Source organism: Topomyia yanbarensis, chromosome 1 (genome assembly GCF_030247195.1).
Source record: "Topomyia yanbarensis strain Yona2022 chromosome 1, ASM3024719v1, whole genome shotgun sequence".
In the NCBI taxonomy this organism is placed as follows: Eukaryota; Metazoa; Arthropoda; class Insecta; order Diptera; family Culicidae; genus Topomyia; species Topomyia yanbarensis.
The window spans coordinates 14375625-14391638 of NC_080670.1; the positions used below are offsets into that span (position 1 = coordinate 14375625).

General features: G+C 40.8%; 1 protein-coding gene across 1 annotated transcript in view; it reads right to left on the minus strand.

Annotated features, from left to right (window-relative positions):
- The window catches only part of LOC131676943 (uncharacterized), a 236724-nt gene that overhangs the window by 87282 nt on the left and 133428 nt on the right, over nt 1-16014 (minus strand). The window contains exons 3-4 of the mRNA XM_058956377.1: nt 12203-12377; nt 10588-11936 (exon numbers count right to left, since the gene is read on the minus strand). Coding sequence (XP_058812360.1) covers nt 10588-11936; nt 12203-12377 — 1524 coding nt within the window. The remainder of the gene's footprint in view (nt 1-10587; nt 11937-12202; nt 12378-16014) is intronic.

A 16014-nucleotide genomic window follows, 5' to 3' on the forward strand; every position in this document is an offset into this window, starting at 1 on the left:
TCAATAGTATGGCAATCAACATTCAACGGAAAATATATCATATTTACGCGAAATTTGTGAGAATATAATTTGAAACGCCACATGAAATGCGAAAATTTAAACATTTGGGTTGGCTTAGCAAGCTCAGGAACACAAATTGTGTCTCCGTTTTATGGAGCTGGCGTCAATCCAGCGTTAGCTTAGCCCTGTCACTAAGTTAGTGTCGAATTCTGATGAGACGAAGTCGATGCGCAAATTCCATAACTATTTTACATCAAGACACATTCAAACATGTCGCTAATGTTTACAAAACTAAACTGCTCTATATTGACGTCTGTTCTCTGTGACCAATCATACAGCATAAAAATACTCTTTCCTAGTTATATAACTACTCTAATTTGTAGTGAACTAGCGGTACTCAACATTCAAAGTAGTACTTTCTATACTGTACATTATCTACCAGAAAACCTGCAAGCCTGACAATTTTTAAAGTAGGTAGCATTAATTTGTAGAGAATTGCTGCGCTTTTCACTCCGTAATAAGCTGAAATTTTAATGCTAATTGCACCCGCCCAACCACCCTCACTGCTCGAGATAATGGTACTTAATTAGTTTACGAAACTATGTATTGCGCTTATGAATGTTTCAAATGGTCCTTAGCTTCACTCACCATACTCGTTTAGCTTCCCCTGGCAAATACGCGGACCTATATCTTCCGAGCAAATTTAATTTAAACCTGCCACAAACTGTGTCAGTCAGTTCATGTGATTTCCAGCGCCAAAAAAAACCTCCATCGTGATGTTATTAAATATCCAAATCCTGCGGCCCCGGGAACCAGCAACCAGAAGAAGCGTCAAAACAAAGAGTCGGTATACGGACAAAAAATGTCATTCACTCGTTCCAGAGCGGACGAACACGGGAACATATTTTCGGTGTGAAATAACAGTAAAATATCTAGTTTTATGCTGTAAGCCGTAGCCGTCGGTCCCTAACCCATTTCGTTATCAGTGTCCACGGCTCTGAAACCCGACGACAACAACGGAGAAGGACCCGCGACGACGGCGACGATGACCTGCCGGGCGACGACACATACAACCCCGAATATGTCCTCCGAACCAGATGGTTCGTTCGGGGTTTGCTGACCTATCTTTTACTGTTTCACCGAAACTCCGTTCCGCCCGTTCGCTTCTCGTGAGGCCAAAGCTCATTGATACCGTTCAGTGCTTTTGGTGGATGGGATATGTATTTCCATGAGCTTGCCCCTGTCCAACGCCTCCGTTCCCGCCATCTTACAAGCAGTCTGTAATATTGGAAACTAGCGTGAAGACACCCGAAAAGGGGATGTTAACAACGGACAGCGGATTTGCTCTGGTGTGGGCTGTTATTTGTTCTTGCTTACTGCTTGCGGCCATGGCGGGTGTTATTTATTGGCTTTTGGTAAGATAGGTTGCTTCTTGGGGGTTTGCATTTAATCAGAAGGAACCCATGTTTTTATTTCAATTCTTTCGTCCCTCAAGCTATAAGCTAACTCCATTTTTGTTGTTTGACAGTTTTATGCACATATTGTCGAACATATCCAGGAATTGAAATTCAAGAGAAACTGTGGTTTTTGAGGCACCAATAGCATGTATATATTGAAAATCAGGTTTAGAACAAAACGAATTAGAGCCGAATTTATGAAAAAATATGAACATTTCTGATTTGTTATGTAGAGTGTTAGTTCCATCATTCACTTCTGTGATAAATCCGAGTTGTCCATTGGCTCTTTTTATCATTGAGTCTTAGTCACAGTCACTTTGCCGAAGCGGGTTCCATCATTGTTTGTACTTGGACGTCAGAGTACTTTTCTTGCGATGGAAGCTGATGACGATGCACTCAGGAACGCTCACGGTAATATTATTTGACTTGTACCAATCAGTAAACATATCGATGAAACTCTGCAATCTTTTACAGTCCCCCAGGTTCGGAACAAACAGGCAGAATTTAACGTCGCCAGCGTAGAACAAGCGACTTCTCGGTTGAAGTAGACGGAAAATGTCGTCAACAAATATCGTGAATAAAAGAGGGCTGAGTGTGCTTCCCTGCAGTACCCCGAAACTATTGCAGAGCCGGTTAGATGTATATTGACTCAGTTTGACAGCACGATGGAATAAGAAGCCAAGCTGTCTAACTTGGCGAGACTCCTAGCTTACCCAATTTTGCAATCAGACACCACTTCCAACGGTAAACTACATAATCGCGTCTGCAGAGCTGATTTGATGAAATAGAGGCATCTAACCATGACTCAACAAGTGTAATACAGTTGTAGGAAGATTCCATAACATTCAATAAAAAGTCGTTGAGCTTAGTTCAAAGACCACGTACATTTTGGTACTACAACAGCAGAGGAGATGACATCACAACTGGGGAAGCTTCGGATTCTGACAGTCTAGAATTTTTCGCTTCGTCCACTAATTATCGTAGTAAAATCATGTGCACTTTATTGAGCGGATGTTGTGCTATCTGGTGTGTTCAGACCGAGATTGCATTCGGAACTCACCTACGTTCGGCCCACCGGCTTCGGGTCGTCTTCAAATGATGGACTATTCGGGACATACATGAAATTACTTTTTGGAAATTCATCAAAATACAATTACTTAACTGAGCTGGAGCCCGTTAGAGTGACGTTTGAGATGGTAATGAAGATTCGTTTCGAGGAACTGTCAATGCAGTCGGTTCCAAAAAATCCTGCGAACGCTGGTGTCCAAAAAAAGCACAGAAGTACCCACCTTTCGACCAAATCGAGGAGTCCACATTTTTGTCAACAAACTTCTTATCAACGCCAACTTTGAAGGACACAAACGCTAGTGTTTTAAAGTCGGTGTATTTTTTAACAAGTTACTGGACAGCTGATAGAGAGTCTGGTAAACACTAATGGACAAGGCCTGCAACATCATCTTTAGAAACCTGCGATGCGTTGTGGAAAACATAGATCGGTAACTTTTCAGAAATAGCTTTCGTCAGAGTATGTTTGCAATCAGTTGGTCGTAAACATTCTTAAAAAAATTATTAAAGCATTCCGTGACTATACGCGCAATGTTCTCCACAACAGAAGCAGATGCGTCCTGTGCATTCGGTTGATTCACAGTGACGCCACAGTCGTGGCAAAACCACAGCAAGTTTGTCTGCCTCTAGACGAAGTTTAAATATTTGGTATTAACAAGCTAGTAACAAAACAAAGTTGAAAAATAAATTTAAAAAAAGTTGGATTTTGCTTTTAGAAGTTAACTCATCAGCAACTGACACCGTTTTGGCAACAAGCTAGGCACTAAATTCAGATGTCACACGTCTCGTGTGAACGCCTAAACAACTGATTGGTCCCGTGTAATATCTCGGGAAGCAATCGAGAAAACTCTGCTTTGCTGGTGAGAAAACAAATTCAAAAACTTATTTTAGGTTTGCGAACCAAATGCCTAACACAATGCATTAGTTCAATCCAAATTTGCAATACTCTACTCAGACACTTTATTGTTTCTTCTGACAGTTAGACCGTTGCTGAAGCACTATCGCCATTCCGATTTCATCCAAAATGAGTTAAGACGATACCACTTTTGTCCTGAAAGGAAAAATATTCCATTGTTATCCTAAGAATTGTTTCAAAAATTATTTATCTCAAATCAGTGAATATGGGTGTCGCCATTTCGAAATCCAAGATGGCGACTTCGGTTTACCACAATACAGTAAAAAACCATCATCAATATGAGTGTCATTTCAAAGGGGCTGTCAGTTGACACCAAAAATGCATGATTAACCACTCCCTTTCAAATGACGACCACATTGATGCTGCTTCTTTCTATTTTCTGGTAGCCGAGAGTAGCCATCTTGGATTTCAAAATGGCGTTAAACATCAGTTTCCGATGTTTGCTGACCACCTCCTTTCCAATGGCATCCATATTAATTATGATTCTCAGTTTTGTTGTAACCGGATGTCGCCATTTTGAATTTTAGATTATGAATTGGTTGCTTCATTCAACCACATATACGGCAAATGCATGGTAAATTGTTCTACTTTGCCTCAAAATTTCTCTTCAATTTGATCATTTCTACTCATTTGACGACAAATACTTTTATTTGTCAAAAATAATGACTATATTTTTCTATAAATATAGCAACACTGCCAAACATCATTTCACTACACGCAAACAAAAAACTACCTAAAATTGAGTTGTTTTGACTCAATCTCGGGGTATCGTGGAGGAATGTTAAATTAGGTAAACCGTGTTGAAGGTAGTTTCCATTTAACTACGGCAAAAATTAGAACTCATTGATAGGTTTTTTATACTCAAATTTAAGCTAAATTTACCTAATTTTGAGTATACCCCAAACAACTCAAAAGTACCTTCCTCCACGGAAGACCTCGACTGAGTCGAATCTCTCGTTTTGTTTTTGACAACACTAATAAGTGCGAAAGCGACGCACAACTCAAAAGTTGAAAGAACTTATTCTGTAGGTTGTTTTATTTAACCGTGTATCCTTGCAGTAACATTCCCTACGGCGCAAGTTGTTACAATCAACTGATAGATTCTGACGTAAAATTGGAATAACAACCCTGTCAAAAAGGGCAAGAACGGGCAGCGATACCACATGTTTTTTTGAAATGTCTGTAGAAGAATAACTAAAATGTCTGTAAAAGTCTGTAGATAGTTGTGTAAATCCTAGTTACACTAAAATTTTACTTTAAAAATAGATTGAAAGTAGAATTCTATTGTGAAGGAATCACTCGTATTCGAAAACAGTCATTCTAGTGCAATTTCACTAAACACTATTACCTTTTTAAAAGTCTGTAGACTTCTGATTACGTCTGTAGGAGACCATCAAAAGTCTGTAAAATACAGACATATCTGTAAATCTGGCATCGCTGAGAACGGGGGGCTATTTGCCAACTCGGATGCGCTAATTACCCTTCAATTTGCCAGCAAGTTGCTGGCAATTAGGGGGCTATTTCAAATGCAACATTTGGGCGATTTGCCGCCGTAAATTTTTTGCCGCTCTACCCGCCCTTAAAGCGCCACAAAATCGCCCAGGGAACGCGCCATTTAATCGCCCTTAATTGCCTAATATGAAAATTACAAAAACATTTATTTTCGGGTTCATTACCTACTCATATAAACTTATGAGTATACTAGGTAATCACCACCAAACTTTAAAAAAAATCAATGGTGAAATTGGTAGTGCACACCAAAACTTACTACAATCTGACTTCCATTTAGACTTCAGGTCAGAGATCTTGCTCCACTATACATACACACGATTGCACAATTTCCCACATTCGTTGGCAAAATGAATTATTAAAAAAAAACAATTTTAAGCTTAAATCAAACCGCCATGTTTGAAAAATATAAAAAACAACTCAGGCATCTCACCGGCCGGAAAATTTGTCTAAGTATTGGAATCGCCTTTAAATCGCATTCGCAAATCGCATTTGTTCCTAGGGGCAATTAGCACAGGCGAGTTGAGTCAAACGTCAAACTTTTAAATCGCCTGACCATGTTCGTTCGCATTTTTTTGACCGGGAATGAGTCCCCCTTCCCCCTATTGTTATGTCTTGTCTTATGTCGTTTGTTTGAAGCGAAACTGAGTCAGTTTCTAGCCCCAACTGCTGTCAAAATGTTAGAGTTAGAAGCGGTTAGAGTTAGAACCTGACTCAGTCACGGGGTCGAGCAAAAAACCCCATTAGGGACCATTCATAAATTACGTAACGCTTTTAGGGGGGGGAGGGGGTACGCCAAGTTGTGACAAGTTGTGACATAGGGGGGAGGGGGTGTTAACTAGATCGTTACGTAACATGTTTTCATCGAAGAAAAAAAATGTTTTCTTGGAATTTGTTACGTAACAGGGGAGGGGGGATGGAAAAATTTGTGACAATTTGTTACATAGGGGGAGGGGGGAGTCAATTTTGGGCAATTTTTGCGTTACGTAATTTATGAATGGTCCCTTAGATCCTAATAAACAAGTTTTTTGGACTGTCCAAAAAGTCGTGTTTATGCAAATCCTATTATATTTTGAAACAAACAGTATGGTGATCGTTAAACTTGATTAGCAAATGATGTGCATTTCGAAGTAAAGAGATGAAAATAGGGGAGAGAGGGTAACAATGAAACACATTTTTTCTACAATTTAATTTTGATGATAATACATGTTATTTGTGTAATCAAAAGTGATACATAGTGCCACTATGTTGTTAACTAATACATATTTTTTTCCAGCTGGTAAAATTCACGGGAAATACCAGTTTATGGATAATAAACAGTTGGTGGTAAAATGTATCAGTGTGCCCCATGGGTAGGAACTATGAAACACGATGTCGTCTATAGTGAAATATTCTACTTATAAATTTTATTCTTTTGTTTTGACGAAGAATGATCCTAACGCTTTGAATTAAAGTTATATTGAGGCGAAAATCGTTTGTTTACGAAAGAATCCACTATATCATCGCGTAACATCGAACCACCATATATGCATATTAGCTGCAATCCTGAAATAAGAGACAATTTCTACAAAATTTGGCCAAATTTACTAATTTTGCACTATATGAGTAGTATTTAGTGTGGAAAATCGGAACCCATTGACATTTTGAGACAGACCACAAAAACAAACAAAAATCACTGTTCCCCATACGCCATCGTTTCACAGTTACCCAATGGGTCTATTCATGAAAATTGTGAAATCACACAGAACCATGAGTAGTTACCAAAAAACTTTGTTCGCGGCAAATGTTGAGCATAAAATTTGCTATAAATAGCAATAGACTAAACATTTATTCAATGAATGGTAATTCATAAAGATGGAATAATGTTTATCATTGCAAATTTACTCTGGCTATCACAAAACAAACAAATATCCATTAAAAGAGATAGAGTTATCAGATCTCTTCCAAAATATAGCAACACGTGTAAAGAATTAGAAATTGTGAAATATGAGGGAATTAGACGATTCTGATCATGCATTGTGATTTTATTGCGAATGTTTCATAGTTCCTGCTGATCCACTGTTACCCTCTCTCCCCTAATTCTAAAGCCTCTTTTTACTAATCCATATACTGTAGAATTCACCTTACAATCACGATTTAACTAAATTCTGACGAAAATTTAAGCTTCTTTTTTGATGGGTGTACTATACTTATCTCCTCCAACTCAGGCATAAATAATGTTTATTTACATTGCACGATAAGTCTGCCCAATAAGGTATTTTTGGCTTCACAGTGGTCGTCCCTCTCCCTATTCTCTGTGAGGGTAACAATCTAGCATTGTGTTGTAATATACCTATTGTTGTGTATACACTCCGAAGAGTGTATTAAATACACACGTGTTTTTGTTTTTTGTAAACGGCCAATAAGCATACTGTCAATTTTCACTTTGAAAGAAAATTCCGGACAAACTGTAACTCGCCAAGAGTGGACGTTGGCATTTTATAAAATAGAAAAGTTTTCTCTTTTGTTTACTGCTGTCACTAATAATCGGCGATTGATGGTTTGGCCAGAATTTGCTCTCAAAGTGAATTTTGACAGAATGCTTATTGGCCCTTTAAAAAAAACACGCGTGATTTGTTTACGTATACGTAAACAAATGTTATAACATTATGCTCGCCGCTGTTGTGTACTGTTCATAATTTTTGTTGAAAATTTTTGTTCGTTTTCGCGATTGTGAACAGTTTTGTCGGTATAGATAGGTGTAGAAAAATTTGTTGTGTTGTATTGTATGATACCGGGCTTATGCGGGTCACCGCCTAGGGGCAGATCACTCTAAGAATGTATAACAAATTTGTATCAAATTAGAAAAAATGCATTTAATTTCCATTTTTGCGCCAGTTTTGCACTTCCTCGCAGAAAAGTTTGTTTAACAAACGTCCTACGCTGATCCACTTTGTTCGACGTTTTGTTAAATGTAGGGTTAGTTTTTCTGTACGGTTTTGACGTCTTACACGCAACGCAAACAACATTGCACGCAACGCAAAATACATTATGAATTAATATTTTGATGGAAATAAATGCATTTAATTTCGCTGACTTTTAAAAATGCATCACAAGCAGTGCTGTGCAATCTCACGATGGTCTTTGAATTGTGAGGGTAAATATGAAGTGACCGTATCACCACAAAAATGACCGTTATTTCATTTCCATTTTCCTCGGATAGTGTTTCAGTTAACTATATCTCATAGAAGCCGTGAGAGAGAGAACGCTTTGAAAAGACAGACAGATTGAGTACCATTTATTTTGTATTGGTATAGCAAACGAAATATTATCAGTGTATTGTATTCAGGCAGCATGCGGTGCTTTGTTGATTTTATCTCCACCTTTCTGTTTCTTTTATGCATAGCTATTTATGTGAAACCGCCTGTTTGTTAATTCAAGCTTGTTGTTTGTAATAAGATGACCGTCATAATCGTATTTATATTGTTAATGAAATGACGGTCAGTTTGCCTTCCTCTCAATAATAATTCCAATGAGTGAGAGATTCGAAGAGAACCGTCTGACTGTTGTCAATTCATTGGAATGAGAACCATAACTCAATAAGCATCGCTTACTGTTTTAACTGCTAACCGTTTCATTCTCTTTTGTCTAGCAAGTTTGCCATCAGTAACGTGATGGAGCTCAGCACTGATCACAAGTCGTCTGCCCCTAGGTCACCGCTCTCCTATCGCTGCAAAAGTGTGCCGACTATGCTGTACCATAGGGACTATTCATAAATTACGTAACGCAAAAATTGCCCAAAATTGACTCCCCCCTCCCCCCATGTAACAAATTGTCACAAATTTCTTCATCCCCCCTCCCCTGTTACGTAACAAATTCCTAGAAATTTTTTTTTCTTCGGTGAAAACATATTACGTAATGATCTAGCTAACTCCCCCTCCCCCTATATCACAACTTGTTGTACCCCCCCCCCCCCTAAAAGCGTTACGTAATTTATGAATGGTCCCATAGCAATGACAGCTATGCGGCGGTGCGGCCATTAGATAGAAAGGACCATGGCCAGTAATTTAGTTTGCTTTCGGTACAGTCTCGCCGCCGTTACCGATAGTTTAGTGCGCGCGTGCGACAATGAAAAGTCCTGTCCAAAAGTGTTCGCCCGTGGTCCGGGTACTCATTAAAGTGTGGTACTGGATCGCCAAAGTGGGAAAGCTATGTGTGAAGGAGTTTTCGTTTCCTCGCAAAGGCTTCGGCTGATGACTGAATCATTTATCGATGAATACTAAAACACGTCCCGAAAAGTGCGACAAATCCCGAATACATGTCAGGAATTCAATTTGCGGACTTATCATCTGTTGATGGATTTTAAGGTAGCGTATGATTTAGTAAAATGAAAGGGTCTGTGGCAGATCATACTTGAACATGGTTTTCTGACAAAACTGAATATTCGCATGAAGTTGGATGAGTCAAAATTAAGCGTCAGAATACCAGATACCCGGTTCGATTGTGGTGTTAGAGGAATTGAAGAAAATGCTGATGCACTCTTTACTGTGTCGAAAATGTAAAAGGTCAAGTTTCCAGATCTGTTGTTACTGAGACAGACTGGGGCCCTATTCTCACAGGCACGTAATTTGTCAAATGTTCATACGGTACGTTGTACTAATCATGAAATTGAAACGTTGGATGCGAAATAGCACGTACGGCGAACCTTTAACAAAAAGTCAATTACCTCGGTAATTAGTCCTAGAGCAAAACAAATCCGCAACATGAAGGTCAGGTTTCTGATAAAGTACGGTTAAGATCAGTAACTGGAGCACAAAAAAACATACTGTCAGACGAAGACTACAACGATTTCCGGAACAAAGGATCCATTTTATCAATGTTTAGGCGGTCAAAATCCATTAGGTCTAACGAGCTACCATCACCCCCATTTGGGTCTCTGTCATCAGTCTATCTCAACAGACGAATGGAAGTCAGAAAACGGTCATTTGTAGAAAGTGTTAATACTTCGGCCTATCACCATTTCACCCCTTCCGACTGACATCAACCAACACAAACGAACAACTTACTTTACATCGGATTCACCTGAAGCGACAGAAGTTGAAGCCCTTCCCCCAACAACTAGTCTCGTCGTTCGTCACTGTTTTAGTGGTTGGTAAACGTAGTGAAAACCATAGAAAAGGGACCAACAACGAGACAAAAACATTTGAAAACATATCCTGCTGACTGCCGTCAGCGTGTCGGTTCGCCAGAAACAACAACACTGTGGTGTATGAAGGTGGGCGGGGGGAGTTTTATGCTATTATTTTCGAATAATAAGGATTAGCAGCCCTATGCTTCGCAGAACGAAGACATAGCCGAGGAAGTGGTTTTCTCCTGCCTCACAACCAACCTAGTTACCATATAAAATCTGCCGGATCAAAAGCTCTGACTCGCTCAATCTAATGAGCAGGTATTATCCGGCATTAATTATTCAGCTAAAGTATGCGATAATTATAAGATTTTGTTTTGAATACAGGAGCAGATTTCCTAGAAGTCGGTGGAATGTGAGATAGGTACGCTTCATAGTTTTTTTCTGATTAATAAAGGAAATTCAATTCATCGTGTACTAAAAAGAGAACGGTTCTGATTTCATTAAGAAAGCAAAAAATAATGCAAACTTACCCTGGTCAATGAACTTTTGTTGCGATTATCCTCTTCGCCATACTCGATGGTTGCTGGAGATGATGATGTGACCACCACATTGGTCGTCAGCGGAGGCAGTATCGGTGTTCTCGGAAGTGGCCGTTTGAGTGCATTTTTCAGCTGAAACACTTCTGCGTCCTCGATGTCGTACGGCTGCGGGAACTGTGCCTGTTTGAGATTGGTGCAACTGCCACCGACTGGCAAGGAGTGACCGTCAGCAATGCCACCCGTTCGCTGCTGACCCGTTTCGGTTCGTGACAGTGGCGGTGGCAAGTGTGCTTGATTTGCTGGAAAATTTTCATAAATATTCTGCCTTGATTTAGCAACGGGTGTCCCGTGGAGTTGAGGCTGCATTTGTTTGCGCTGACAATAGGGGGAAAATCGATCCGATCCGCTGTGGCCAGTAGAATCCGGCTTGAGTTCGAAGCTGCTGTTGGTGCCGGCGATATCGTCACCAAGCGATAGTGCAACAGCAGTCTTTGTCAGTCTGCTGTTGTCCAGGTCCCAGGACCGTTGATGACCGGGTCGCGCAGTGCGCTTTATAATGTTAAAACATTTGTTCATGACCGGGGGTGACAGTTCTCTGTCATTTATTGCCATTGCGGTGGGTGGCGAGGATGACCTCTGACAGCCTCCGGGTCGCATTGCGGTAGGTTTCAGGGGTGGGAGCACGTGGTCGCTCGTATTTCCGCAACCGATACCACGGGGAATCCTCCCATCCGGGAGCAAGGACGGCAATTTATCGTTGTTTGGTAACTTTGAGCTGGGTGGCTGCCGTGTATAGTTGAAATCATTTTCCTTGTGGCCTGCTACAGTCGTTTCTCGACTCAATTCGGCAGAATATTTACTGGCAATTAAAACTTTTGTCAGCAGCACTTGCCCTTGCCGTGTGATACCACTGGAGGTGGTGGAAGCTGCTGGTGGTACTAGTCGTTCCGCGGCATCAGGTGCCGAAGCGATGGTTGCCAGTGGTGGGGGTTGGTCTTTTGTCGTAATAATCCGACGTTTTCGACGCTCAACGCACGGACTATCGGGTGCTTTGTTCATTTTGTGCTTGGGACTGGATTTGATGTAGTACCAATCGCTTAGCTTTTGCTGTTTTTGCAGATCCGCTTCCGTTTGCCGCTCGTCGGGTCCTTTGTCGTTAAGATGATTTTCATAGCGCTGGTTAACTGCCTGTTTCTCTGCGTGAAATGTGTCGGTTATTTTCAGCGTTTCCAGGGCTAGATTTAGTTTTTCCAGCGAATCGAAGCTGGATGAAAGTTTGCCGTCTTTATTCTGCTGGCTCGTTTGGAACGGACGAGGGTCGTTTTGGTAAATGTTTGAGCCTGAAAGATTGAAATTATTGTAGGAAAAAAAAGTAACTGGTGTTATATTGCATGATTATTGCAATTACTGTAAGTGCAGCATTTAGCAGTGCATATCAAGCGAAAATAAATTTGATAGCAGTAACGCGAGTCGCAATATTTTTTTGCATCAATGATTCACATTGACCCACTTTCGGTCTAATGACTTCCGACCCAATAACTTCGGTACCCATTTTAGCCATCATATCCTTATCATTGCAACTACCACGACACACTTTCACACTTACCCGGGTGCGGTTTTGAACCCTTCGGCGAGGGTGGACTGGAGAAGCTTCCGCTACTGACGCAATCCAGCAGCCCGTCCAGGCTGATGGCATCGGTGGAAACACTCAGATTGGCAATGTGGTTCCGGACCCTATCACGTTCATCACCGGTAGCTGGTACCGTCTGCTGGAGCAACAGCTAACATTTCGGTTCCGATGTGGGGTTGCATGAAAAAAAGAACATAACAGCGATATGGGTAAATTGGAGGGAATTAAATGAATGTTACTGTTAGGGTTACTGCACTCTAATTCATCTTTAATCTATCTATACAGCACACCCATTACCAGTCAAACCATTCCAGAATCGGTTCGGAATCCTGAACGGATTCCCACTTAAAAGCAACAACCGATTGAGTCGGAATCGGTTGTCGTTGTTATACTTGAGTTGGAAAATGATTACCACCTCTGGCAAGTCTTTAACCTGTATATTTTTACTGACCTGGGGGTAGACTTCATGGGAAATATGATGAGTATAAGCTGGATTCAGAAATGTGAATCAAAGCAACATTTTAGAACAAATTAATCTCTATTTATTACCCAGTGAATTGAAAAGAGACAAATATGCACTGTTTCGTTCCTTCTGTAACTGATCAGGGTATCAATTTAGCACTGGGTGGTTGGAAAATTACCGAAATAGACTAAAGCGGCCCTTACACGTTCAATATTTTTGTCAATACTAGAGAGTATTGACAAAAGTATTGTACGTGTAATGGAAAAAAAATTATTGACGATGTGGATTTCAAACGAGACTGAAATATTGTAACAATATCGTCAATACTGGTATTGACAAAAATATTGAACGTGTAAGGGCCGCTTAACATTTGCAAAGTGTAATGCGCACCGCTATTCAGTACTTCACATTAAGCTGTAAACTGTTCGTGTTTGTTAATGCTTTTGTCCGACTAGTTTGGTGTAGGATATAATTTCCTCGGCTATCCGCAAGGAATACAAAAGCACCAACCACTCTCGCTGTGGGTGATAAGGTGAACGAGCATTGCCCTCATACACGCTAACATGAAATGAAAAGAGGCAGGATAGAAGCACACCTGGAAAGTACACTACGGTGTCTTCTGAGACACTGCAAAGAGCAAAGAATCCGGTTTTTCGTCGCACATCCGCTAGGGAGGTTCCAACAAAGCAGCAAATCGCACTCCCTTAGCCAACATCCAAGGACCACGGAAGGAGCAGGCAAAGTTAACGCGGAAGGAACTCATTTGATGTGACCCTGGCCGGTTGGATTAGACTAACCGCCCTCCCATCAAGCAGCCACCTGCAGATAAGCACCAGCAAAAGTGAGGTGAATTGATGAAATTGAGGGAATTTAACTGTTTTAATCAATTTTGAGTCACTTAGGGCCCATTTCTTCACCCTCGTTTAACTTTTAAACCAGGTTCACCAGTACGTTTAAACCTAGCTTAACCTTCCGGAAGTCGTGCTAGTGCACTGAGTGCACGCTGCTCTGAAAATCTAGCGAAATCGTCTTAGCGCACCATCGGATGCTCGTTCAGTGGGCCTTTTGCGCGACTTCCGGAGGGTTAAGCGTTAAGCGAGGGTGAATGAATCGGCTCTTAGTAGCGGAATATTTCCCAAAGTGATGATCAAGTTGATTTGTTTTCCATACGAAATCCGAAATAGTTGATGGATGTATCTTGGTCACCTTAAAACGAAGGGTTCAGGAATCAGTGGCGTCTGGCTCAAATGGCACGGAGATTTGTGCCTTGTCAAAAATCGTCTTTCCATCATTGGGAAGGATTGGGGAAGTGGTAAGGTTAGGGGTAAGGAAAATAACGACACAGAACAATTAAAACGGAGCATTCTGCACCCCCGGAGGGATGCTGAACACTCTGCAGGTGTTACAATAGCAGAAATTAAACTTCCAACCCCCGGATTTTTACCACACTAGAAACAATAGCATATCCTTCAGGTTCAGCTCTCTGTACATAGGTTCATCTATGTATGGAGAACCAAAAATCCAGATATGTAATTGCATTACTACAGGGCAGTTGCATATCAAATGATAATTAAGTTTGCAATGTCCAGCCAGTACCCTGAATAGAATACTGCAGTTGTACTTGAAAAAATGCAACAAATTCTTTGACATTTTCGGACTCGTATCTGGCAGAAAAGTCTTTTTTTGAACGCAAGTTTGCAAGCTACGCCGATGGTTGCCATTTTCGGATGCATCCCAAGAGCGAATCTTGTGCTTTATCCAACTTATCGACAGTGGTAGAACTGTTTTTGGACCAACGAAGTCAGTCGTATTGCCAGCTCTAGCCAATTCGCCCGCCCATTCATTTCCAGTAACCGGAATGACCGGGTACCCATCGAAGGTAGATAGCATTTGAAATACTAAGTTCTTCGATTTGAGTTCGACATGCGATTACCAATTTCGAATCTTCCTAACTAAGTGCATTCAGGGCAGCCTGGCAAAAATAGATTCTTCTACCGCAAATTCCCTGTTGAAATTCTGATTGTACGCCACAGAGAATCGCAAAGATTTCTGCCTGGAATGCGGTACAGTATCTACCAAGCAAATGAGATTGGTTTAATCTCATTTCATGACAATAGACACCAGCACCGGCTCGGCCCTCCAATATAACAAACTACGTATTCTTCAAGTTGTCGCTCCATCCAGCCAGACAGCCATTCCTCGCAAAGAGGAATTGAAAGTTCTAAAAGGAAAACTGCATGTGAGTGTAAGGTCACTGGGAACAAGTGTATACTCATCCCAAGTAACCATTTGGGGCCACAGTCTTGTGTGGCTAGTTGCACGATCTATTGGGTTCCCGAGCAAACGAAAAACCCATAATACCCCCATGCTCATGGGGTTTGACATGGATGTTTGAAATGGGTTCAACCTATGAAAACACCATCACCATGGTCCGGTCGATCCCATATAAAATACCATATGTTGGTGTATTTATGGGTTATTGAGACCATTTTATGGTGTCGTGATGGTTGTGAATTTTGGTACGGACCATGTTTAAGGTCTTCAGGCGGTATGCACAAGAAAGTGCTTCTTGTTTCAGAAACAGAACGCACCAGTCATCGCCATCAAGACCATTCTCTGAAGATGGTGTAGCTTAGATTGGATTGTTATGACTTCTCCCTTCTGCCACCAAACAAGGCACCCGTATGCCAGTATTGGTTTAACAATTGTTGTGTAGATCCACTGAATGTACTTGGGTTTAAGTCCCCAAGATTTGCCGAAAGCCCGTCTACATTGGCCGAAGGCCATGCAAGCTTTCTTGATGCTGAAATCGGTGTGAGCTGTCCAATTAAGTTTTGAGTCAAGAATTACCCCAACGTACTTAACTTGATCTGCGATAATAATTTCAGCGTCAAAAAACTGCAATGGACGAGCTCCGGTTGTAATCCTTCGTCGCGTGAAAAGCACCATTGATGTTTTATTTAGATTAACTGATAGTCCAACATGAAGACACCATTGCTCAACAACACATAAGGCATGTTGCATCAAATCAAAAAGTATGTTAATGCAAATACCGGTGATCACATACATAGCACATAGCTTTTAAATGCATATATTACATTTTATTATTATACAGCACATGACACCTATATACAGGAAAATAAATCATTATTCGAGTTCTAAAATTTTGAAAAAGAAAAAACAGCCACCGTAATATTGAACTGAAAAAAGGTGCGAAATCGGCAAAGTCCCAAAAAGTCGATCTTTATAAAAAAAAAATCTCGACGTTTCATGCATTTTAAAGATGTTGGAAACCCAAACTCATTAAGTTTCCTCAACAAGCCAT